At 44.6% G+C, this 27,690-nt stretch overlaps 1 protein-coding gene across 1 annotated transcript in view; it reads left to right on the top strand.

The window, feature by feature from the left end:
* The first annotated feature begins 6,208 nt into the window (after positions 1-6,208).
* The window catches only part of LOC137380040 (cilia- and flagella-associated protein 69-like), a 188,074-nt gene continuing 166,592 nt past the window's right edge, over positions 6,209-27,690 (top strand). The window contains exons 1-2 of the mRNA XM_068051569.1: positions 6,209-6,439; positions 20,293-20,355. Coding sequence (XP_067907670.1) covers positions 6,371-6,439; positions 20,293-20,355 — 132 coding nt within the window. The 5' untranslated portion in view covers positions 6,209-6,370. The remainder of the gene's footprint in view (positions 6,440-20,292; positions 20,356-27,690) is intronic.

Genomic DNA, 27,690 nt, shown 5'->3' with positions numbered 1-27,690 from the left:
GCAGGTTAGTCATGTGACTAAGTTTTTTCAACAAACTCTCCTGCGTCTTTTGTGGATTCCAAAGCTCTGGATTGGGCGGGGGGCATGTAGTGCTGTTTCTTACCCCGACAAAATGTGGATCACCATTGACCAGTCCAATCTCTGTTAACTGAATCAGTGAGCAATTCTTTTGTCTCTCCAAGCACTGTCTCTTAGTATGCAAATATGCTCCAGCCAAGTGTCTGGTGATCTCTTTTTAAACAAGTCATTTCTTCACTCCAGCAACAGTTTAAAATTAATGTTCATATGATGAAATTAATATGCCTCATTCTTGGCAGGTGGGGGTCTTCATGACATGAAGGTGATGAGAGCTGCAAGAAATTGTTTGGAAATTAATGCCTGAGATAACAGGAAAATGAAAGTTCAACAGGGTGGCCTTAATTATGGGTTGGTTCATATGAAGTGAGAGATTTAGGGTGACCAGTGAGGGAGTGAATTCAGGGGAGAGAGAGAAGATTTAAATCAGCGAGGATGAGAAGTTACTCAGTGGAGAAGTTGAGGGAGGAAAAGGAGGACATCTTGGGGAGAAATTCAGGGTAGGGCTTAGTAACATCCTCAAAAAACTCTTACAGATCTGTCAAACAATATTTCCCTTTCGTAAATCCATGTTGATTCTGCTTAATCATATTCTGATTTTCTAAGTACCCTGTTACCATGTTCCTAAAAATAGATTCTAGCATTTTGCCTCCAACTGGTCTATATGTCCCCGTTTTCTATCTTCCTCTTTTCCTAAATAGCGGGGCTATGTTTGCTACAATCCCATTTACCTCCGCTCTCCTCACTATCCAAGGCCCCAAACACTCCTTTCAGGTGAAGCAGCGATTTACTTGTCCTTCTTTCAATGTAGTATACTGTATTTCGCTGCTCACAATGTGGTCTCCTCTACATTGGGGAGACCAAGTGCAGACTGGGTGACCACTTTGCGGAACACCTCCACTCAGTCCGAAAGCATGACCCCAAGCTTCCAGTTGCTGGCCATTTCAACACCACCCACCCCCACCCTGCTCTCATGCTCACATCTCTGTCCTGGGATTGCTACAGTGTTCCAGTGAACATCAACGCAAGCTCGAGGAACAGCATCTCAATTACCGATTAGGCATTAGGCATGCTACAGCCTGCCGGACTGAACATTGATTTCAATAATTTCAGAGCATGACGGGCTCCCCATTTTACTTTTATCTTTAGTTATTTTTTATTTTACTTTTGTGTTTATTTTATTTTAGTTTGTTCAGTTTGTTTCTAGTGTGCCTACCCACTTTTTTCATGTTTGTGCTTGTGGCTGTTCAGTTTTCAGTCCATTAACACCCTATCTGTACTAATGCTTTGTCTTTCAGCACACCATTAATATATTGTTTGCCTTTGCTCCATGACCTTCTGGTCAGCTATTCTGTGACCTTGTCCTATCAATACCTTCACTTTTGCTGTCTCTTGCCCCACCCCCACTTTACTTGCTTAAAATCTTTTACGTTTCTTATATTTGCCAGTTCTGAAGAAGGGTCACTGACCTGAAACGTTAACTCTGCTTCTCTCTCCACAGATGCTGCCAGACCTGCTGAGTTTTTCCAGCACTTTCTGTTTTTATACCAGGTCTCGTATAGCCTACTCTCTGGTTGGCTCCATAATGTATTGTTCCAAGAAATTATCCCAAAAACATTCTATATACTCCTCATTTGGCTACCTCTGCCCATCTGATTTTTCCAGTCTACATGTAGGTTAAAATCTCTCATAATTATCACTGACTCATCTTACGTAATAAAACACTATGTTAATAAATGAATAAGGCTTGCAACTTTATGCTGCTTTCCATTATAAACATTAAAGCACAAAATCTCTTCCAGCATCTAGTGTTAATTACTATTCAATCACATAATGTTTGACCCTTAACTAATCTGTTTCTACTGATTAAATCAAGTATTGTTACTTATGTTCCTCATGTGCCTTTAGTTTAAGGGATATTTATCCTGAATAGGATCCGGCTTGTGCATTTATATTGCCAATTTATCACAAACTGCAGCTCTGCCATCAGAGACAAAACAGCATTATAAAGAAGCTAACACTGTTACTACTGGAGACTGTACATACCACTAGAAGTCATGGGCCAGAATCTTACTGGCACGCCGTGGGTCCCAATGTTGGGACCAAATGCGGCTACACAGGCAGATGGTCAGGACGCGGGTCACTTTTACTGGTGGCAACCTCTTAATCAGCTGCCACCAGGAACACTGTCCAACTAAGGATGGCAACCTGCCTCGCTAAGCTGCCAGCTCGATCAGAGGGCCAGCAGCTCTGCGCCCTTGGCATTTCCATCAATAGAGGTGGCCACAGCTGAGGCTGCAAGGAGGCGAGGGTGCCTCCATGTTGAGGCACCCTTCCAGGGCTGGTAAGTGAGTCATGGATGTGCTGGGACCAGGCAGGCAGGCTAGGCCAGCATTTATTGCCCATCCCTAATGACAAGGTGTTGGTGAGCTCACCTTCTTGAACCGCTGCAGTCCATGTGGGGTAGATACACCCACAGTGCTGTTTGGGAAGGGAGTTCCAGGATTTTGACTCAGCGACAGTGAAAGAACAGCGATATAGTTCCAAGTCAGGATGGTGTGTGACTTGGAGGGGAACTTGCAGGTGGTGGTGTTCCCATGCATTTGCTGCCCTTGTCCTCCTAGGTGGTAGAGGTCGTGGGTTTGGCAGGTGCTGTCAAAGGAGGCTCGGTGCGTTGCTGCAATGCATCTTGAAAAGCAAAATACTGCAGATGCTGGAAATCGGAAATAAAAACAAGAAATGCTGGAAATACATCTGGATGCTGCCAGGCCTGCTGAGTAATTCCAACAACAACAACTTGCATTTCTACAGAGGTTTAAAATTTTGGTAGGAGTGTGGTTGGACAACATTTGACACTCAGCTTTTAGAATTACCTCCCCCCCCAACCTCACCGAAGAAAACCAGAAAGCATCCATGCTGTGCTTTGCACCATGTACAATGCTCAGATAAATGAAGCAGTCCATGCCTGCATTCAGAAATCCCTGGACAATATCATGGCTTGAGCTGATAAGTCGCAAGTAACATTCACACCACACAGTGGAAGGCAACGGCATCGCCAACAAGAGAATGTCTAATCACCTCTATATGATATGCATCACCAACACAGAATCAGTACCATCAACATCCTGCAGATCACCGTTGACAAGAAACTCAACATAAAAACTGTGGCTCCTAGAGCAGTTCAGAAAACTGTTCTGTGGCAAATGTCTCACATCTTGACTCCCCAAAGCCTATCTGAAAAGTCAGAAGTGTGATGGAATAGTTTCCAATTGCCTGGATGGGTACAGCTGCAACTGCACTTGAAACCCAACACTATTCAGGATAAAGCAGTCCATTTAATCATCCCATAAGCAGCGGATCAGATCTAAGCTCTGCAGTCCTGCCACATCCAGCCATGAATGGTGGTGGACAATCAAACAACAAATTGGAGGAGGTGACTCCACAAATAACCCCATCCTCAATGACGGGGGAGCCCAGCACATCAGTGAAAAAGATAAGGCTGAAGCATTTGCAACAAAAATCTTCAGCCAGAAGTGCCGAGTTGATGATCCATCTCGGCCTCCTCCTGAAATCTCCAGCATCACAGATGCCAGACTCCAGCCAATTCGATTCACTCTGTGTGATATCAAGAAACGACTGAAGGTACCGGATACTGCAAAGGCTATGGGCCCTGACAATATTCCGGCAATAGTACTGAAGACCTGTGCTCCAGAACTTGCCGTGCCCCTAGCCAAGCTGTTCCAGTACAGCTACAACACTGGCATCGACCCGGCAATGTGGAAAATTGCCCAGGTATGTCCTATACAGAAAAAGCAGGACAAGTCCAACCCAGCCAATTACCGTCCCAGCAGTCTACACTCAATCATCTGTAAAGTGATGGAAGGTGTCATCGACAGTGCTATGAAGCGGCACTTGCTTAGCAATAACCTGCTGAATGACGTTCAGTTTGGGTCCCGCCAGGGCCACTCAGCTCCTGACCTCATTACAGCCTTGGTTCAAACATGGACAAAAGAGCTGAATTCAAGAGGTGAGGTGAGAGTGACTGCCCTTGACATCAAGGCAGCATTTGACCGAGTATGGCATCAAGGAGCCCTAGCAAAACTAGAGTAATGGGAATCAGGGGGAAAACTCTCTGCTGGTTGGGGTCATACCGAGCACAAAGGAAGAGGATTGTGGTTGTTGGAGGTCAATCATCTGAGCTGCAGGACATCACTGCAGGAGTTCCTCAGGGTAGTGTCCTAGGCTCAACCATCTTCAGCTGCTTCATCAATGACCTTCCTTCAATCATAAGGTCAGAAGTGTGGATGTTCGCTGATGATTGGACAATGTTCAGCACCATTTGTGACTCCTCAGATACTGGAGCAGTCCATGTAGAAATGCAGCAAGACCTGGACAATATCTAGGCTTGGGCTGATAAGGGGCAAGCAAGTGCCAGGCAATGAACATCTCCAACAAGAGTGAACCTAACCATTTCCCCTTGACATTCAACGGCATTACCATTGCTGAATCCCCCACTATCAACATTCTGGGGGTTACCATTGACCGGAAACTGAACTGGAGTCTTCTTCTTCTTCTTTGGCCTCCTTGTCTCGAGAGACTATGGGTAAGCGCCTGGAGGTGGTCAGTGGTTTGTGCAGCAGCGCCTGGAGTGGCTATAAAGGCCGATATTAGAGTGACAGACTCTTCCACAGGTGCTTCAGAAGAAATTGTTTGTCGGGGCTGTTACACAGTTGGCTCTCCCCTTGCGCTTCTGTCTTTTTTCCTGCCAACTGCTAAGTCTCTTCGACTCGCCACACTTTAGCCCCGCCTTTATGGCTGCCCGCCAGCTCTGGCAATCACTGGCAACTGACTCCCATGACTTGTGATCAATGTCACAGGACTTCATGTCGCGCTTGCAGACGTCTTTAAAGCGGAGACATGGATGGCCGATGGGTCTGATGCCAGTGGCAAGCTCGCTGTACAATGTGTCCTTGGGGATCCTGCCATCTTCCATGCTGCTCACATGGTCAAGCCATCTCAAGCGCCGCTGACTCAGTAGTGTGTATAAGCTGGGGATGTTGGCCGCCTCGAGGACTTCTGTGTTGGAGATACGGTCCTGCCACCTGATGCCAAGGATTCTCCGGAGGCAGCGAAGATGGAATGAATTGAGACATCGCTCTTGGCTGACATATGATGTCCAGGCCTCGCTGCCATAGAGCAAGATACTGAGGACACAGGCTTGATACACTCAGACTTTTGTGTTCCGTGTCAGTGCGCCATTTTCCCACACTCTCTTGGCCAGTCTGGACATAGCAGTGGAAGCCTTTCCCATGCGCTTGTTGATTTCTGCATCTAGAGACAGGTTACTGGTGATAGTTGAGCCTAGGTAGGTGAACTCTTGAACCACTTCCAGAGCGTGGTCGCCGATATTAATGGATGGAGCATTTCTGACGTCCTGTCCCATGATGTTCGTTTTCTTGAGGCTGATGGTTAGGCCAAATTCGTTGCAGGCAGCCGCAAACCTGTCGATGAGACTCTGCAGACACTCTTCAGTGCGAGATGTTAAAGCAGCATCGTCAGCAAAGCGGAGTTCCCTGATGAGGACTTTCCGTACTTTGGTCTTCGCTTTTAGACGGGCAAGGTTGAACAACCTGCCACCTGATCTTGTGTGGAGGAAAATTGCTTCTTCTAAAGACTTGAACGCATGTGAGAGCTGCAGGGAGAAGAAAATCCCAAACAGTAGCCATATAAATACCGTGGCTACAATAGCATGTCAGAGGCTAGGAATCTTGCAGCGAGTAACTCATTTCCTGACTCCCCAAAGCCCGTCTTCCATCTACAAGGCACAAGTCAGGAATGTGATGGAATACTCTCCACTTGCCTGCATGGGTTCAGCTCCAACAACACCCAAGAAGCTCAAAACCATCCAGGACAAAGCAGCCTGCTTGATTGGCACTCCATCAACAAACATTGACTCCCTCCACCACCGACGCACAGTGGCAGCACTGTGTACCTTTGCTTTTATATTGTTTTTGTGGCGGGCTGACCCCGCAGCGCCGCCCCGCGTTAGGATGGGGGCTGATCACCCTGTCCGGCCACCGTAGCGCGTTTCCTTCCATGGCAACGAGAGACAATCCCATGGCAACAAGAGGCGGCCAACAAACACGGCAACTAACGGCGGAGAAGCCGCTCACCAGAGAGAGGGAGAGGGGGAAAAACCCCGAGCTTAGCTCAACATCCTCACCGCCGCCGATGAGGCGATGCTGCGGCCGCGGCTCTGAAGCGGGATCTCCCGGAATTAAACTTTAAAATCAAGATGAAAGTTAGTAAGAGCATCCCGGTGGTGAGGCACATCATCAGGGACAAGGACCTGGAGCCAAAACAGGCAAGTTAGGAGACAGCAGCCGTCTTCGGTGTCTTTCTTTGGGTTTTTATATCTACAGGTTTATTATCCATACCTGCACCCATTACAAAAATGGCTTTGTAACATTAGGTAAAAGCCTGGGAATTCCTCTTGTAATCGTGGGTAAATTGTGCACTACTTCAATTTTTAAGGATCCTCGTTTACCCCAAAGTGTCTGTTGTAAGCAGATTAAACTCGCCAATGAGAAAGCAGCCATTACTCAGCCGCTTGCTGTGTATATGTGGATTATTAACTGGGTAGAGTTATACTCCTACACTAGCTGCCAGTTATTCTGGAAACTCTAGGGGAAGGGGTCAGTCACACGCAACAAACGCTTGGAGATACCAATGGTGTGTCCCATCATTCTGGTTATAGCATAAGCTTTGATGCAGCTGCCCTGTTTGTAGTTGGTGCACAGGCGTCAGAAGTCATGCTGTATACAGTAGCCTGAATCTTCCTGCTATCCTATCACTCTTTATTTTCCTTCAAATAAGGATTGCACATAAGATTAAGAGTAAGGACTAAGAATAAGATTAAGGCATTGTGAAAGCTTTTAAGAAGCAGATATTAGAATGCATGATTTTTCTTGCTAGTGGCTACTCATTGGGCTGAATGTTACGAGCGCCCCGCCCTTGAAAATGGCGGTCCGCCTGTGCGGATTACCCGTCGCTAAACCGCCGCTATATTCAGCGCGACGGCTCATTAGCATCATGGCCACTCGCCCTCCCAAATTACGCAGCAGGAGGCTCAGCTGAAGAGCAGGTGCTGGGGCCCTATTTAAAGCGTCCCAGCACCTGCTTCCTGACAGCTGCCAAATAAATACTTATCTCACGATAGAAGATTGGGGATGCTGGCAATCTGGCAGCAAAGCAGAAAGAGCTGGAGAAACTCAGCAGATCCGGCAGCATCTGTGGCGAGAGAAGCAGAGTTAACTTTCAGCCTGTGACCCGCTGAGTTTCTCCAGCACTTTCTGCTTTGCTGCCACGTACATACTCTGCTTTGTCCCCGGTGTCCTGTGCAGTTGAGATCCTCTTCTTCCACTCGAGTGTAACATTCCTTCATGTAGGCTTGCTGCACCTGGTGAATAATCTTAATTATGCACCTACCAGAACGTGAGACTGAATTGTATCATAAAAGGCAAATACACTACCAGAAATAAAAGCAACATTTAAGAATATCTACATATTATGAACCTTTACTTTCCTGAATGTAAAAAGCCGCAGACTAATATGCATTTGGAATCTGTAATCATTTCGTTGCTAACTGTTATGTGAAAAGACATCATGTAACTGATTCAAAGTACTTCTTAAAGAACCAGAAAAATATGTTTATGTTCTAGCTGCATTGCAAACCAGAAATATTGCATCAATAGTTATGATCAGCTGCTGCAGAAGCAAAGTGTACGTGAACATGTATATCTGTGTCGATCTGTTCGAAATGTAACACCAGAACAACAGCACAGATTTCCTCATGAGTCCTGCATTAGTTTTCAAACATGTGCAAAAAAAACCTTGCAGCCAGAAGTTAGAGCAGTTACACTGTGGAATAACCTTTGCATATAAAGAACCAGACCAAAATCGAAGATGGCAGAGGGTGGCCCAAGGTTCAGCGATGCCTCCTTGCTCACTCTCCTCAAGGCTGTGTGGGCAAGGCAGGTGGTCCTTTTCCCCAGCAATGGTAAGAAGAGGCCCTCCTGCCTGACAAAGGCTGCCTGGCTGGAGGTGGCAGAGGAGGTAAGTAGCCGTGGGGCCATCTGGCATCAAAGGGTCCAATGCCGGAAGACGATAAATGATCGTTCCCCCAGTTAGCCGGGGCCCTCCAGGCCTCGTGTGCACAGAGTACGACCGCCAAAGTCATCCACAGCCAAAGGGCAATCTGATCAGCAGCCTTCCTCCAGTCAGGCTGCTAGCGCAGAAGCGGCACCATGAAGGAGCACCCACAAGTGTTTCCAGTAACCACTGTGACACAAATGGCTCTGCACAGGTGACACTATTTACCGTGGAGAAGGTCACGGAAGCTAGTGAGTTCAAAGGAGGGAACAGCAATATCAACATTACAAAGGAGGAGGTGTTGGAGGTTTTGATGCACATTAAGGTGGTTAAATCCCCAGGGCTCGACCAGGTGTATCCTAGGATGCTATGGGAGCAAGGGAGGAGATTGCTGGGGCCCTGGCAGAGATTTTTGTATCATAGTTAGCCACGGGTGAGGTACCGGAAGACTGGAGGATAGCTAATGTGCCTTTATTTAAGAAGGACAGCAGGGATAAGCCAAGGAACTACAGGCCGGTGAGCCTTACATCAGTGGTGGGAAAGTTATTGGAAGGGATTCTGAGAGACAGGTTTATATGCATTTGGAAAGGCATGGTCTGATTAGGGATAGTCAGCATGGCTTTGTGTGTGGGAAATCATGTCTCATGAATTTGATTGAGTTTTTCGAGGAGGTGACCAAGAGGATTGACGGCAGGGCGATGGATGTTGTCTACATGTACTTTAGCAAGGCCTTTGACAAGGTCCCGCATGGTAGGCTGGTCCAGTAGGTTCGAACACATGGTATCCAGGGTGAGCTAGCAAATTGGATACAAAATTGGCTTGGTGATAGGAGGCAGAAGGTGGTAGTGGAGGGTTGTTTTTCAGATTGGAGGACGGTGACCAGTGGTGTACCGCAGGGATCGGTGCTGGGCCCTCTGTTGTTTGTCATATATATGAATGAGTTGGATGTGAATGTAGGGGGCATGATTAGTCAGTTTGCAGATGACACCAAAATTGGTGGTATAGTGGACAGTGAAGAAGGTTGCCTAAGGTTACAACAGGATATAGATAAAGTGGGCAAGGGATTGGCAAATGGAATTTAATGCAGACAAGTGTGAAGTGATGCATTTTGGGAAGTTAAACCAGGGCAGGACATATACAGTGAATGGCAGGGCCCTGGGGAGTGTTGTTGAGCAGAGAGACCTTGGGGCACAAGTACTTAGTTCCCTGAAAATGGCAACACAGGTAGACAGGGTGGTGAAGAAGGCGTATAGCATGCTTGCCTTCATCGGCCGAGGCATTGAGTACAAGAGTTGGGACTACATGTTACAGTTGTACATGACGTTGGTTAGGCCACATTTGGAGTACTGTGTGCAGTTCTGGTCGCCGCACTACAGGAAAGATGTGATTAAGCTAGAGAAGGCGCAGAAAAGATTCACAAGGATGTTGCCTGGTTTGGAGGGCTTGAGTTATAAAGAGAGATTGGATAGGCTTGATCTGTTGTCCCTGGAGCGAAGGAGGCTGAGAGGGGACATGATAGAGGTATATAAAATTATGAGAGGCATAGATATGGTAGATAGACAGTGTCTGTTTCCCATGGTTGGGGTGACTAAAACTAGAGGGCATAGATTTAAGGTGAGAGGGAGGAGGTTTAAAGGGAATCAAAGGGGTAAATTTTTCACACAAAGGTATCTGGAATGAGCTGCCTGAGGAGGTGGTGGAGGCAGGAACAGTAGCAACATTTAAGAGGCATCTGGACAGGTACTTGAATGAGCAAGGCATAGAGGGATATGGAATTAATACAGGCAGGTGGGATTAGTATAGATAGGCATTATGGTCAGCATGGACACGGTGGGCCGAAGGGCCTGTTTCTATGCTGTACAACTCTATGACTCTACACTGTAAAAAGTTCAATCTCTAAATCTTCTTCGTAGACATGTGTTTTGCTTTCACTGTGCGAATGATCTGTGTCAGCATGTACCAATCGTGACTCCTCCCATTACATTATTGGGCTTTCAGAACTGCCAATGTATGAAATAACATCATTGCCAAACCTGTATTACTTATGTGCGTCTCCACGGATGCAGTAACATGGACAATGGCTCAGTTTGCTTCGGCCAGTAATGGTGGACGCAAAGATGTTGCAGATGCGGTCTGCTGCACAACAGGTGAGCGAGGGTGCTATGTGGCTTGCAGAGCCCATGGTGGTTCATATGATGTGGAGAGCCTTTGATCAATAAGACGTTGCTGTGCATCTCTTGCTCGCTGCTCACACTGCATGCGGTGCCTGGATGCTCTCTGTTCTCCAGTGCGCCTTTCCTGCTGTAAGTCCTCAGCGTCCTCCTCCTCTGAGGAGGAGTCCTGCTTGCATCTCTCCTCATCCTGCAAGGCCTCCCCCCTATTGAGTTCATAGTTGTGCAGAGCACAGCAAACAAAAATGATACGAACTACTCTTTCTGGCTTGTACTGCAGGGCACCACCCGATCTATGCAGGCAGCGGAAACGCATTTTCAGCATGCCGATTGCCTTCTCAATGGTGGCTCCTGTAGCTCCTTGGCTGGCATTGTATCTCTCCTGTGCAGCAGTGGTGGGGTGTCTCACTGGTGTCAGGAGCCATGTCTGCAAGGGGTAGCCCTTGTCTCCTAGATTCCACCCCTCCATCTGAGCCAGTTCAGTGTGCACCAGCGCCAACTGGGATTGGCGCTGGATGAAGGCGTCACGGCAGCTGCCTGGAAAGTGGGCACAGATTTGCATAAAGCGGTTACGGTGATCACATACTAATCGTAAGTTGAGCGAGTGGAGGCCCTTACAGTTTACTTATGGAGCTGGTTGCCCAGTGAGAGCCTTGATGGCCACATGGGTGCAGTCTATGACCCCTTGCACCTGTGGGAATCCTTGATGGAGCTGAAACCGATAGCCCTTTGGGCCTGGCTCCCAGGGTCTGTAGTGAAGCGGACATAGTCACTGGCCCTCTGGTACTGGGCATCGGTGACCCTGATGCAGGGTGCACTGCTGACTGAGTGACCCCACAAATGTCTCTGGTAGGCCCCTGAAATGATGCAGAGGCGTAAAAGTTTAGAGCCGCTGTCACTTTGAGGACCACAAGCATAGGATGTCCACTGAAGCCCATGGGCTGCAGGTCATCGTTGGGCAGGGCACAGAGATGTGTCACCGCCTCTCTCGACACTGGCACTCTGACATCTGCAGGTATGTCATGCGGAACTTGTTGATGCGCGGCGATCTGTAGTGGCAAGCTCTGCTTGGGAAGCCACTGCTTATGACCGGGGGCCTCTGCTTGGGCTGCACTTGCCTGCTAGCTTTGCCTGCGGTGCCTATGGATCCTCACTAGAAGTGGATCAAAAATATAGGCTGAACCATCTCCATCTCCAAGTTGCAATTAAACTCGGTTCTTTCACATCTTCATAGGTTCCTAACAGGTCAGGGATTGATGTTGACTGGTAAAACAGGTGCTTTCATGCATCAACTATGTGGTGTGGCATGGCATTGCCTGTCCTACCTCCCACTAAGAGTGGCACAGCATGACCACATACAGATTGTAACAGCTGTATCGATTGCCCCACCAGCCGGATAACCTTTACATGCCTACCGTTTCTGGCACCCTCCCCACACACAGGATGACTGGAGTGCCATTGCTCCTTCACTCACATAAGCAAACAATGGCGCAGAGTGGCCACTGTTTACGGACGGAGGCTACGCAGTGCCTCACTTCATGCCTGCAGATTTGTGGCCCCAGTAATACCATCCCAGCAGGGGAATGGGAACCTAAATTGTAGTTCCAGTGTACAGGCTGTTGAGAGTAGTGAGGTAGGGGATAAGGTTACAGGGACGCAAGAGGGCACTGGCAAGCAAGAACTTGGTTTAAAGTGTGTCTACTTCAACGCCAGGAGCATCCGGAATAAGGTGGGTGAGCTTGCAGCATGAGTTGGTACCTGGGATCCTGATGTTGTGGCCATTTCGGAGACATGGGTAGAGCAGGGGCAGGAATGGATGTTGCAGGTTCCGGGATTTAGATGTTTCAGTAAGAACAGAGAAGATGGTAAAAGAGGAGGGGGTGTGGCATTGTTAATCAAGGAAAGTATTACAGCGGCAGAAAGGACGTTTGAGGACTCGTCTACTGAGGTAGTATGGGCCGAGGTTAGAAACAGGAGAGGAGAGGTCACCCTGTTGGGAGTTTTCTATAGACCTCCGAATAGTTCCAGAGATGTAGAGGAAAGGATAGCGAAGATGATTCTCGACAGGAGCGAGAGTAACAGGGTAGTGGTTATGGGGGACTTTAACTTTCCAAATATTGACTGGAAATACTATAGTTCGAGTACTTTAGATGGGTCTGTTTTTGTCCAGTGTGTGCAGGAGGGTTTTCTGACACAGTATGTGGACAGGCCAACCAGGGGCGATGCCACATTGGATTTGGTACTGGGTAATGAACCCGGCCAGGTGTTCGATTTAGATGTAGGTGAGCACTTTGGCGATAGTGATCACAATTTGGTTAGGTTTACCTTAGCGATGGGCAGGGACAGGTATATACCGCAGGGCAAGAATTATAGCTGGGGGAAAGGAAATTATGACGCGATTAGGCAAGATTTAGGATGTGTAGGATGGGGAAGGAAACTGCAGGGGATGGGCACAATCGAAATGTGGAGCTTATTCAAGGAGCAGCTACTGCGTGTCCTTGATAAGTATGTACCTGTCAGGCAGGGAGGAAGTTGTCGAGCAAGGGAGCCGTGGTTTACTAAAGAAGTTGAAGCGCTTGTCAAGAGGAAGAAGGCGGCTTATGTTAGGATGAGACGTGAAGGCTCAGTTAGGGCGCTTGAGAGTTACAAGCTAGCCAGGAAGGATCTAAAGGGAGGGCGAAGAAGAGCAAGGAGAGGACACGAGAAGTCATTGGCGGATAGGATCAAAGAAAACCCTAAGGCTTTTTATAGGTATATCAGGAATAAAAGAATGACTAGAGTTAGAACAGGGCCAATCAAGGATAGTAGTGGGAAGTTGTGTGTGGAATCAGAGGAGATAGGGGAAGCGTTAAATGAATATTTTTCGTCAGTATTTACAGTAGAGAAAGAAAATGTTGTCGAGGAGATTACTGAGATACAGCCTACTAGGCTAGATGGGATTGAGGTTCACAAGGAGGAGGTGTTAGCAATTTTGGAAAGTGTGAAAATAGATGTCCCCTGAGCCAGATGGGATTTATCCTAGGATTCTCTGGGAAGCCAGGGAGGAGATTGCAGAGCCGTTGTTGTTGATCTTTATGTCGTCATTGTCGACAGGAGTAGTGCCGGAAGACTGGAGGATAGCAAATGTTGTCCCCTTGTTCAAGAAGGGGAGTAGAGACAGCCCTGGTAATTATAGACCTGTGAGCCTTACTTCGGTTGTGGGTAAAATGTTGGAAAAGGTTATAAGAGATAGGATTTATAATCATCTTGAAAAGAATAAGTTCATTTGCGATAGTCAGCACGGTTTTGTGAAAGGTAGGTCGTGCCTCACAAACCTTATTGAGTTTTTCGAGAAGGTGACCAAACAGGTGGATGAGGGTAAAGCCGTGGATGTGGTGTATATGGATTTCAGTAAGGCATTTGTTAAGGTTCCCCACGGTAGGCTATTGCAGAAAATACGGAAGTATGGGGTTGAAGGTGATTTAGAGCTTTGGATCAGAAATTGGCTAGCTGAAAGAAGACAGAGGGTGGTGGTTGATGGCAAATGTTCATCCTGGAGTTTAGTTACTAGTGGTGTACCGCAAGGTTCTGTTTTGGGGCCACTGCTGTTTGTCATTTTTATAAATGACCTGGATGAGGGTGTAGAAGGGTGGGTTAGTAAATTTGCAGATGACACGAAGGTCGGTGGAGTTGTGGATAGTGTCGAAGGGTGTTGTAGGGTACAGAGGGACATAGATAGGCTGCAGAGCTGGGCTGAGAGATGGCAAATGGAGTTTAATGCGGAGAAGTGTGAGGTGATTCACTTTGGAAGGAGTAACAGGAATGCAGAGTACTGGGGTAATGGGAAGATTCTTGGTAGTGTAGATGAACAGAGAGATCTTGGTGTCCAGGTACATAAATCCCTGAAAGTTGCTACCCAGGTTAATAGGGCTGTTAAGAAGACATATGGTGTGTTAGCTTTTATTAGTAGGGGGATCGAGTTTCGGAGCCACGAGGTCATGATGCAGCTGTACAAAACTCTGGTGAGGCCGCAACTTGAGTATTGCGTGCAGTTCTGGTCACCGCATTATAGGAAGGATGTGGAAGCTTTGGAAAGGTTGCAGAGGAGATTTACTAGGATGTTGCCTGGTATGGAGGGAAGGTCTTACGAGGAAAGGCTGAGGGACTTGGGGTTGTTTTCGTTAGAGAGAAGGAGGAGGAGAGGTGACTTAATAGAGACATACAAGATAATCAGAGGGTTAGATAGGGTGGATAGTGAGAGTCTTTTTCCTCGGATGATGATGGCAAACACAAGGGGACATAGCTTTAAGTTGAGGGGTGAAAGATATAGGACAGATGTCAGAGGTAGTTTCTTTACGCAGAGAGTAGTAGGGGCATGGAACGCCCTGCCTGCAACAGTAGTAGACTCGCCAACTTTAAGGGCATTTAAGTGGTCATTGGATAGACATATGGATGAAAATGGAATAGTGTAGGTCAGATGGTTTCACAGGTCCACGCAACATCGAGGGCCGAAGGGCCTGTACTGCGCTGTAATATTCTAATTCTAATCCCCCCCCACCCCAACTCCCTTCTTGCCTGAAGAGTTGAGACTTGATAATAACATCCCCCCTACCTCCCTTCAAGTATGCAGAGTTGAGACTTCTGTATATCCAGACTTACCTGCACTGTGAGCGAGTACTCCTAGTTCTGATGTCCCTTCGGCTTCTCTCATTCGTGAACGGGACAGCATGTGACAGCCACCCATTCAGCGAAAAATGCGGAAGTGTGGAGCAACAGGCAGTGGGATGCATATTCAGGCAAGGTAAGGAGCGCTTTACATATGGAATTGGGGTGCTGCCGCCAAGCGGTGGGGAGGCCGCTCCGAGGTCCCACCGCTGCCGGTAAAATAGGGCGAGGCCTTCCCAGCATTGGGCAGTGTGGCAGGTCTCTCCTGGAAGTATTTTCCGGGCCCCACCGCCACAACCCCGGATGTCGGGGGTGGGGGGGTGGTCAGTAAAATTCAACCCACCATGTCCACATTGATTTGGGCCTGATTTTAAATCTGTGCGAGGAAATAGGTTTTGAATGAGTTAAAATCTCGCTGAAAGAGCCAATGGGTCTTTTAGGAGTGAGTGATTGATTTCATAGGTGCCATGGCCTTGCAGCTAGTTCTTGGGTTCAACTACAAAAACACAAGAGCAACATATGTTTCGATGCCGTACACTGCTTCAAACTGAGTTTACATAGTGGTAATGTGATTGGAACATATTAGAACATTGCAACGCAGTACAGGCCCTTCAGCCCTCAATGTTGTGCCGACCTGTGAAACCATCTGACCTGCACTATTCCATTTTCATCCATATGTCTATCCAATGACCACTTAAATGCCCTTAAAGTTGGCGAGTCTACTACTGTTGCAGGCAGGGCGTTCCACGCCCCTACTACTCTCTGAGTAAAGAAACTACCTCTAACATCTGTCCTATATCTATCACCCCTCAACTTAAAGCAACATAGGAACAGGAGTAGGCCATTCAGCCCCTCAAGCCTGTCCTGCCATTCAGTGAGATCATGGCTGATCCGTGGCCTAACTCCATATACCTGCCTTTGGTCCATATCCCTTAATATCTTTGCTTAACAAAAATCTATCTATCTTTGATTTAAAATTAACAACTGTTCTAGCTTCAACTGCTGTTTGTGGGAGAGAATTCCTAACCTCTACCACCCTTTGTGTGAAGAAGTGCTTCCTAACATCTCTCCTGAACGGTCTGGTCCTAATTTTTAGACTATGCCCCCTAGTTTTAGAATCTCCAACCAGTGGAAATAGTTTGTCTTTATCTAGCCTGTCTTTTCCTGTTAATATCTTGAAGACTTCGATCAGATCACCCCTTAACCTTCTAAATTCTAGCGAAAACAGGCCTAATTTGTGTAATCTCTCCTCGTAACTTAACCCCTGTAGTCCAGGTATCATTCTTGTAAATCTATGTTGCACTCCCTCCAAGGCCAATATATCCTTCCTAAGGTGTGGTGCCCAGAACTGCTCATAGTACTCCAAATGGGGTCTAACCAGGGTTTTGTACAGCTGTAGCATAACCTCTGTGTCTTTATACTCCAATCCTCTAGATATAAAGGCGCATTCCATTAGCCTTTTTGATTATTTTCTGCACTTGCTCGTGGAATTTTAAAGATCTATGCACCTGAACCCCCAAGTCTCTTTGGACATCCACTGTACTTAACCTCTTCCCATTTAGAAAGTACCCTGCTCTATCCTTTTTTGGTCCAAAATGGATAATCTCGCACTTGCCCGCATTGAAATCCATCTGCCACAGTTTTGTCCACTCACCTAGTCTGTCAATATCTCTTTGCAATCATCTAGACTGTCTACAATGCCGCCTAACTTTGTATCATCAGCAAATTTGGATATATGACTTACTATGCCATCATCCAAGTCGTTAATGAATAATTGAGGCCCCAACACAGATCCCTGCGGGACACCACTAGTCACATCCTGCCAATCGTAATACTTCTCCATTATCTCCACTCTCTGTCACTCAACCAACTTCCTAACCATGTCAATAATTTGCCCTCAAGTCCATGGGCATCTGCCTTAGTTAACAGTCTCTTATGTGGGACTTTATCAAATGCCTTCTGGAAGTTCATGTAAATAACATCCATAGACATTCCCCTGTTCACTACCTTAGTCACTGCTTCAAAAAACTCAATGAGATTTGTCAGGCATGACTTTCCCGTCATGAATCCATGCTGGCTGTCCCTGATTTCTAGGTGTTTTTCTAGGTGTTCAGTCACCCTGTCCTTGATAATAGACTCCAGCAACTTGCCCACCACAGATGGCAGGTTAACTGGTCTGTAGTTTCCTTGGTTCCCCCTTTCACCCTTCTTAAAAAGTGGAGTGACATGTGCAACTTTCCAATCCAGAGGGACCACTCCTGAATCTAGGAAACTGAAAGACTATAGTTAGGGCATCTACAATGTGCTCCTCTACTTCCTTTAACACCTTCGGATGGAAACTGTCAGGTCCTGGGGATTTCTCACTCTTTAGTTCCATTAATTTCCGTGTTACTGATGTTTTATTTACGCTAATTGTATTAAGTCCGTGTCCTCTATCGACTATTAATTTTTTTGGGACTTCCGGCAAGTTATCCTCCTTTTCAACTGTAAATACTGAGGCAAAGTAATTGTTCAACATGTCTGCCATTTCCCCATTATCAATGACAATATCTCCATTTTCATCTTTTAGTGGGCCTACATTGCTCTTGACCACCCGCTTTCCCTTTATGTAACTGTAAAATTTCTTCTTATTGATTTTGATGTCCTTGCAAGTTTCCTTTCATAATCGCTTTTAGTAGCTCTTATAAGCTGCATGTATGTGAGTGAAAAATAACAGGAAAAGGATGGTAGCAACCCAGAGCTTTGGGGAATTCTGCAGCTACATCTGGTCCATGAACAAACTTGAGCATGGCCTATTTAGATGAACTAACTATCTAAAGTGGGGGGAGGGGGGGTGGTGGTGGTGCGGGAGGTTGTGTGATGGTGCTCCTGTTCAGTTTGTTCCTTCTGTTATGTATCACCTTGTCATGGTGGTGTTAATTAGGGAATTCCGGGACCTTGATGACGAAAAGATATATCCAAGTCAGGGTGGTGTGTGACTTGAAGGTGATAGCATTCCCATGATCCTGCTGCTCTTGTCCTTCTTGGTCATGAGCTAAGAGGTGCTGTTGACTTAATAAGTTGCTGCAAGGCATCCTGTAGATAATAAATATTGCAACTACGGTGCAAGCGGCAGTGTGGTTGCTGAGTCAAATGGCAAGTATGCTGACACAGCTGACTACTCTCTCCTTGCTGTTATCACACTTCCTGAGTGCTGTTGCACCCATTTAGGTGAATGTTGAGCTTTTCATGACTCCTGACTTGAACCTTGTAGATAGTGGAAGGGCTTTGATGGGTCAGGAGGTGAGCTACTTATTACAGAGTTCTCAGCCTCTGCCCTGCTCTTATAGCGACAGTGTTAATATGGCTGGTCCAGTTAAGCTTTTGTCCATGTTGACCCACAGGATGTTGAAGCTGGTGTCTTGGTGATGGTCATGCTGTTGAATGTTCGGGGGAAGTTGTTGGGCATTTTCTTGTTGGGGATGGTCATAGCCTGACATTACTTGGTGTGAATGTTATCTGCAAATTATCAGCTGAAGCCCAGATGCTGTCCACATCCTACTATTGGCTTCCATGTGCTGCTTCATTACTGAGGGAAAAGTGAAATGGAGCTGAACAACATAGAATCATCAGCAAACAGCCCAATCAATGACCTTAAGCTTAAGGGAAGTTTATTGATGAAACATCTAAAGGTGGTTGAACTAAGGACACTTCCCTGAGCAGCTCCACCAATAATGTACTGGGCCTGTAATGATTGGCCTCGAACAGCCACAACTATCTTTTCTTGAGCTTGGTTTGACTCTACCCACAAGGGATTTCTCTTTGACCCACATTGACCTTGTTTTGGTAGGGGCCTCTAATGCCATTGTCAGTTGACTGCTGCCTTGATGTTGAGCACTGTCGCTCTTGTCATTTCTCTAGAATTCAGTTTTTGTGTCCATGCCTGGATCAAAACTATGAGCATCACATTCAATATGTGGAGTCATTCCACAGAAGTCTGCAAAAATAATGTTCTGTCATGAACAAGGAAGTAATAAAAGGCATTAAAAAATATAAGGGCAAATTTGATTCTACATTTCCTTTGAGACTGACTCCCTGATAGGAATATTAAATTTACCCTTTAGCATTATTGGTCAATTAATTAGACACTTTCTATTTTATTTACTTCGAGTATTATTTCAATTTTATTGAGCACATAGTGGGCTGAATTTTGTTGAGGTCTCGATGTTGGGATCCATGGCGGGGTGGGCCGGAAGATTGTACTGTCAGCAGCCTGCCACGGAGTCTGGTGTCTGGTCTGATCTTCCTGGTGGTGGTGAAGCTCCGTGGCGGCGCTCGCCCACCCAGCCACTGGGCGACGTGACCAGACTTTACATATGTAAATCAAGCACATGAATAAATTTAAATCAAATTGACACTGATCTTACCTGCAGCTTGATATTTTTCATGCCGTGGCCGGCACTCATACACCTTCACCTTCCTGTCCAGGAAAAGCCGGCGCCATCGACATGGGGAAGAGGGGAACTAAGGTTTTTTAGTGTGGTGGGGGGGGGGGGGGTGTCCAATGAGCATGTGTAGTGTAGGGGAGGGGGTAAGGGGTGACTTCTGCATAATTGGAGGTGGGGAAGGTCAAATCTTCCAGGTAAATGTTTAGGGAGGAGTGGGTGGAGAGGGCAACTATCATATCCAAGTGTTATTGGGGCGAGGGGGAAGGAGTGATTTTTTTTTATTGTGGTGTTCTGGGGGGGTAGGGCATGAAATATTTAAATTTAGCGGCAGGTCTGGCTGCCCTTTAAAAATGGTGCCAGCGCCTGTGCAGAGGCAGCTGGCGCAGTTACTGACGTTGCAGAGCCTGCCCCCCCACCAAGTGTTTGGCCGGAGGGTGGCCCAACCTGCATATTATCCTGAGCCGCCACACGCTAGATTGTGGCGTCATGGCGGTGCACTGCCCACGGCCCGCAAATGCGGGTTGTCATTTTGTTCGCCTGCTGTAACTCCCGGTGGTGGGGTCATATATCCAGCCCACTATTTGGGTAAAATATTGGACTACAATATTGGTATTTTGATAACATTGACGATCCATTCAAATGACTTTAATTTTCTGTCTATAATGCCATTTGAATCCCTTCGTTGATCTATATGCTTATTACTTGCTCATTTCATCATTTTATACTTTAAAGGAATGCTATTAATCCTACCAGAAAACATTTTTGGATGCTTCTATATACAGCTCAACGTAACCATAGTTTTTTTTTATTCTCCTATTTATAAGGATGTACACACAAGGCCTGTGGATATAAATCGGGTTGTTAATCTAATAGAAGATCGATTCTCAGTAAGTAGCTTCTGATAAAAACCCTGACTTTATCAACCTTTATAATATTTGGCTTGCATACAGTACTCTGAGATATTATTAAGGCTTTATATAGGCTCATCATTACATCTTAGCTTTTATATTTTATACCTCTTGTAATGAAACCTAGAATTCATTACCATTTTTAATGGCTATATTTAGCTGAGGTGTTGTCTTTAATTCCTGTACTCCTGTATCACCAAATCCCTCTGCTCTTCCATAGCATTGAGCCTACTTCCATTTGGAGTATAATTACTGCTCCTATTTTTTCTAGAAAAATGTATCACCTCACACTTCTTGACATTGAATTACATCCACCACCTTTTAGCCCATTCCCCTATCACACCAATCCCTTTAGGCCTCTATCCAAATCATCGATACACACTGGAGAAGTGACAGTAGAACTGAGCCCTGTGGGATACCACTACCGATTTCCAACCACTCTGAAAGCCTGCACTAAACTCTAATTCTGTGTTCACCCATGTAACCCATTTTTAATCCAATTATCTTTCCTTCCCCAATTCGATGCTTCGAGCTTTCCCTTTAAAATGTATTCCTTGTGCATGTCCATTTTTCTCAGTGAGTGGCCACTTTAAATTTTTTTGTGAGGCCGCACACACCTTATTAATCCCAGAGCAAGGTTTACATGGTACTTTGCAGGCCACTGCATGGCTACGCACCCACGCAGTTTAGCGGAAACATTGCTCCCCAGTCCTCGGGCACTCATCCATACTCAATGGAACCTGAAATAGAATTTCTAGGACCTTAATAATTTTCTCCCTCAAGTCCCTCAGAATCCTAAAATGTCTTCATTTAACTTAACTAATATCTTCAAATTTTCCTTTTATCCATCATAATATTGCTCATTCCTTCAATCACTTCAGGATTCACATCTGAGATCCTTCTCTTTAGCGAAGATCAATGTAATGTGCTCATTAAATACCATTGCCATTTTTAATCATCGTCTGCAGATTGACAATCCTCTAATCTCGGGGTTATGCTTTACTAATTCTCTTCTTATCTAATGTACTTGAATGTTTCTTTACATAATTTTTAAAATATGTTCTTCATTTGGCATCTTAGCTTTCCTTGTCCTACTGTGAACCTCTTCTTGTTTTCTCATATTCCCCTTTAATTATTAGTATTGTCCTAATAGGCTCTCTTCTTCAAATGTAATTGGTTTCTAACCTCTTTATTCATCCATGACATCCGGAAACTACTAGGAACTACTAATAGTTTACCTTTTTAATTGTGCATTCTTATTCTGCGCCTTTGCAATCACCCCTGAGTGCCAATTTCCCTTCTACCTCACCTCAGCCACTCATCTGCTCTAATTCAATCTAGTTTTTGTAGTGATTTATTCCTTTTCTAGTTGGATCATATTGTGGTCAATACCCTCAAGATGCTTATCCATACTTAGTTCATCTACCTGATTACTTTCATTATTCATAACTGTATCTAGCAACACCTCCATTTAGTGAGATAAATCCAAATTTGAATGATTAAGCTGCATTATTTAACAGTAAGATGAACATACAGAACTGCATTCAATCCATACAATTTATCTTTGTATAGTCATATGAAATAATGATCACACCATGCTAGCTCACACTTGATGAAGTGAGGTCATGTACGAATCATAAAGTTGCTTCATTTCACAGTAAGTGAACATATAGAAGAGCAGTTACAACCAGATCATTTAGTTCAATCCATTCAACTTACCTTCATTTAATAGTACCAAATAGCTAGCCCACATCAGTGGGTTTACTTAAATAAAACTTTTAACTATATTCCAGCATTTATGACGTCTTCCCCTGACAGCTTTACTTTTACAAACTCAACTGCTTTTGCACCTATCTTTCCCGTGTCCATCTCTTTTTATCTCCCTTTTCAGAGATAGATAGGGATTTGATGATTTTCCATCACAATTGGTGCTTTTCTGTGAAAAATGACTTCCATTTTGCATATTGCCCACCTTCCATCTAGGTGCTTCTAAAAAAAATTGTAAGAATACACCTTGTTTTAAAAAAAAAAGTATTAATTTACTTGTATTAACAATTCCTTTCTTTGGAAAAATTGTCAAAAAATACTGAAACATGACGGAAGCACTCCTGGAAAGTTGGTCACTTTAGACCAATATCTGCTGAATGTGGTCACGAAAACCTTCTTTGGAATACTGGCAAGGTAGTTAACAAACAGGGATGACAGTGAAGAAAGGTTGTAGATGTTATGTGATGGAATTTGGCTAATAATTACAGCTCAGTCTTACCTAAGATTGCACCAAAGTTCTGGGTACACGAGTGTATGATGCAAGTCTTGAATAGGTATCAAAATCAGGCATTCCAAAAGATTGAATTAAAGAATAGAAATGGTAGAAGTGGAATAACAATGACATGTACCATCTCACCTGCTAATTATGGAAATGGTGCTGAGGGTGTGATGGAGAATCTGGAAGGTATAGGTATAGTGATGGAATAACGATTGCTGAGCACATTCGTGGGTGATTTAACCATGTTATCACAGCAGGGGGATTGATTGTTCAGATTATTGGATAGTTAGAAGAGTTTATAAAGAGTGCAAGAATGAAATTTTAACGGAAAAATATGAAGTGTTTCTCACCGAAGAATGAACGGGATTGTAAGGTATGTTGAATTAGCGTTGTCACTGTAAAAGTGTGGCATGGTGGAATGAATTCCACTGACATCGGAGAAGGAAAGCATATTGCAACAACAATTTTGGCGGCACAGTGGCGCAGTGGTTAGCATCGCAGCCTCACAGCTCCAGCGACCCGGGTTCAGTTCTGGGTACTGCCTATGCGGGGTTTGCAAGTTCTCCCTGTGTCTGCGTGGGTTTCCGCCGGGTGCTCCGGTTTCCTCCCACAGCCAAAGACTTGCAGGTTGATAGGTAAATTGGCCATTGTAAATTGCCCCTAGTGTAGGTAGGTGGTAGGAGAATGGTGGGGATGTGGTAGAGAATATTGGATTAATGTAGGATTAGTATAAATGGGTGGTTGTTGGTTGGCACAGACCCGGTGGGCCGAAGGGCCTGTTTCAGTGCTGTATCTCTAAATAAATAAATAAATTGGAGAATGGCTTGTAGCTCACAAACGAGTCAGATTTATCAGGAAACTATGGAGTATGGTGCACTCACTTTGGCTTATTGCTGCTAACCATCTACAAAATGGGAGTATCACAGGTAGAGATGATGGAACAAGATGTGAATTTATACTTTTGGCAAAAAGTGGCTCTATTCAAAATATAATTCTGAAGAACAGGAGGCAAGGTTGGGAACTGGGAAAGCAAAATTCAGGGTTATAAAGGGAGCAATTACAAGGGGAAAATTATAGAAGGTGGAAGCAGAAAATAGATATAAATTAGTGACATGGGAAGTAAGAGCCAGTATAGAGGCTTAAAGGGGGTCAATGGCTACACCGCAGTGCACATCGAAGTGATGGAATCATGTGGAATGCAAAGCAAATAATGATGCAACTTTGTCGAAAAGTTTAGGATGTTTCTTCAGAGTCAGTTTAAGACCTTCTTGGAGTGGGGGAACTATGATACGTTGCCAACTAGGACAAATCTGATAAGATGGGGAACTTTTGATGCACGATAAGTAGACAGGGATTTAGAGCATAACCTATTGGCTTGCAGTGTTTAGCTGAGCTGTTTACATGCAAGTTAACTACAGGAGTGCACATCAAGAATTCAGATGCATATGGACTTCCTGCAAAGTTCTGTGCATGAAATTGGATTGTGAATTAATAAAATTATTCCAATAATGCCAAAATCAGATTTGGAAGTTGTTCAGGATGTGATATGGTGCAGAAGCAAGTCAAAAGATAAATGTCGGTAATTGAAAAGGGCAGTAATTGAATTTGTAAAGTAGAAGCAGCAGATGAGGATTTGTATGAAGAAGATTGTTCATTGTAACTAATGGAAATTGATAGAAAATGCTATGACGTGAAGATAATTATCACCAATTTGTGACCAAATACGACAATATAGTCAAACCAGATAAAAGGTTTGCATATGATGGAGCTGAATCCATGGGAGATGAGGTTAGAAGAGGCACATGAGGAATGCTACTGAAATAAATAAATTTGATACCTTATTGCAGACAACTGGAACTGTAAGGTGCATGCAGTGAGAGTGAATAATCTAGCTTTAGTTCATGGATGGAGAAATTCTACGAAGTTTTCAGGTCGAGGAATATAGGCAGAACCACGAGGAAGAGGATTGTGATTGCAGAAGAGAAGGTATTGAAGTGGATTGCTAACCATCAAAGGGCTGACCATAATCTTCCAGTCTTCGCTAGATATAGGGGAGGTGCCAGAGGATTGGAGAGTGGCAAACATGACATCCTTATTCAAGAAAGGGTGTAAGGACAGTTCTAGTAACGACAGACCAGTCAGTTTAACATCAGAGGTGAGTAAGGTTTTAGAAACAATAATCAGGGGGAAAAAATCAACAGGTATTTGGAGAGGTTTGAGCTAATCGCAAATCGTGCTTGACTAATCAAATTGATTTTTTTTGATGAAGTAACAGAGAAAGTTGGTGAAAGAAATGCAATGGATTTTGTCTATTTAGATTTTAAGAAAGCGTTTGACAAAGTACCACATAAATGGTTGGTTAACATTATTGAGGCTCATGGAATAAGAAGATCAGTGCCAGTTTGGATTAAAAAATTGGCTTAAGGACATAACAGTGAGTTGTGGTAAATGGTTATTTTTCAGACTGGAGGATAGTAGATGTATTGAGTTCTTTTATGTTGTCTGATGTTGAAATCCATCTTCTGCTGCTCTTTTGCTTAAAACTTGCATTAAGACCTGTTCTATATCTCTGCACTGTTTTCCCTTTAAGAAACAGTCTGTTATTTAGACTAGCTGCTTTGATTGACAGGAGCAGGTGTTTGCTAGTGCTCTGTGTTTATCTTGCTTCCAGCATTAAGCTTGTTCTGTTTACACAGCAGTTTATTAGGCAGTTCAAGAACCTTTATTTGAGTTTGTTTCTGTTCTTTCACGCTCAAATGACTTTAATGTTTTTTTTTACTGTGGCTTCGTGAATGGAAGCTCTTATTCACGCACGAGTGATTTAATTTTTTTTAAACTTTGGCTGCGTGGGTGAAGTTCTGCAGAGATCTGAGTTTTCCTGTGCTTTTTCTAATGGATGCCTCCTGTAATGGGGCCAACCTCGATCATCCTGGGAGAGGAGTTGGGCCTTCCCCGCTTTTATTTTTTTAAAGTCTTGAGAAAAAAGATCAAGCCTTTAAAGGACTTCAGAGCTTTTTTTTTAAACAGTATCCCTCGATCGTCGGAATAATGACTCACCCAATATACTTGCAGCCTGACATTCTCAGTTCTGTCATCCACAGCTTGAGGCAAGTTTCTTTTGTTTTACTGTTTCAGCCAGTATTTTTTGAACTTTTTCTCCACTGGCTGTAGGAAAGTCATTTTCAGAGTTGTTTTACCTGTTGTCTTCAAACCTAGACATGGTCTTCTCACCATAGCTGCCACCATGTAATGCGTTCTTTTCTGTTGTCTGATGCAACATAAATGAGACGCATGGACTCCAATTAGTTGAAGATCGCAAACAGGTTTATTTACAGCTAGACTATAATAGACAGTACAGAGCTAACTACAGAAGCTTACTCTGGGTTTTACAGTTGCAGAGTGACTCGGGCTCCAAGTCACATGACTGCATCCTGGCACTCAGCTCATTAGCATACTAAGAGCTTCAAGGGACATCACTCTTAAAGGCAATCATACATCAGTAGACAGTGCTGTTCCCCAAAGGTCAATGCTTTTTGATATATGTAAATGACTTGGATATTGGAATAGAGAGTAACATTTCAAAATTTGCCAGCAGTACCAATCTTGGAGGAGTGGCAAACATTGAGGATGATACAAATCGACTGCAACAGAACATAGATAGGCTAGCAGAATAGGCAGACAAGACAAGCAGCAAATGGAATTTAATACTCAGAAGTGTGAGCTGTTGCATTTTGCCAGAAGGGTTGGGGAAAGGGAATATAGACTTAATAGCAGAGTTCTAAAGAGAGTGCAGGGACTGGGAGACCTAGGGGTGTAAGTGCATAGATTTTTGAAGGTGGCAGGACATATTGAGAGAGTGGTCAGCAAAGCATATGGAAGCTCGGGCTTCATAAACAGAAGTATTGAGTACAAAAGCAGGGAAGTTATGCTGAATCTTTATAAAGCTCTAGTTAGGCCGCAACTAGAATATTGCGCCTAGGTCTGGTCACTTTAGGAAGTATGTGAGGGTCCTTGAGAGGGTGCAGAGGAGGTTTACCAGAATGATTCCAGGGATGAGGGATTTTAGCTACATGGTTAGGGTGGAGAAGCTGGGGTTGTTCTCCTTGGAGAAAAAGAGATTGCAGTGAGATTTAATAGAGGTGCACAAGATTATGACAAGTCTGGATAGGATAGACAAAGAAAAACTGTACCCGTTAGCTGATGTACAAGGTTTAGGAGAGACGGATTTAAGCTTTTGGGCAAGAGATTCAGGAGTTAGGGTTAGGGTGATGAAGAACATTTTTACACAGTGAGTGGTAATGACCTGGAAGTGGCTGCCTATGTAGGTGGTAGAATCAGAGACGATCAATTATTTCAAAAGGAAATTGGATGGGCACTTGAAGGAAATAAACTTACAGGGCTACGGGGATAAAGCTGGGGTTTGCTGAATGGATAACCAGCATAGAATCGATGGGCCGAATGGCCTCCTCTGTGCCGTAAATGACTCCATGACTCTATCACATGAGGAAATGTACACAAGTAAGAATGATTGCAAAGGATCTGATGAAAATGCCCACCAGTACTGACACTAGCTGACTTTACATGTTGAACAATATTGTTACAAGAGTTGAAATATAATGATCCCCAACTGGTGCTCATTTCCTGCATTCTGGCAAAGCAGTTATTTTTGTTGTTTGTGTAATATAATGAAATCTTCAACTGTTATTTTCAAGGAAGAGGCATATAAATTCGCCAGAAAAAAACAACAGACCTGAGGATTGGGAGCAGTTTAGAATTCAGTAAAGGAGGACCAAGGGATTGATTAAGAGGGGAAAATAGAGTACGAGAGTAAGCTTGCAGGGAACATAAAAACTGACTGTAAACGTTTCTATAGGTATGTGAAGAGAAAAAGATTGGTGAAGACAAATGTAGATCCCTTACAGTCAGAAACAGGGGAATTTATTATGGGGAACAAAGAAATGGCTGACCAACTAAATGCACACTTTGGTTCTGTCTTCACAAAGGAGGACACAAATATCATACCAGAAATGTTGGGGAACACAGGGCTT

The sequence above is a fragment of the Heterodontus francisci genome, chromosome 2, assembly GCF_036365525.1.
Source record: "Heterodontus francisci isolate sHetFra1 chromosome 2, sHetFra1.hap1, whole genome shotgun sequence".
Lineage (NCBI taxonomy): Eukaryota > Metazoa > Chordata > Chondrichthyes > Heterodontiformes > Heterodontidae > Heterodontus > Heterodontus francisci.
Note: the sequence above shows the minus strand (reverse complement) of the source record. Positions and strands in the feature narration are given on the sequence as shown.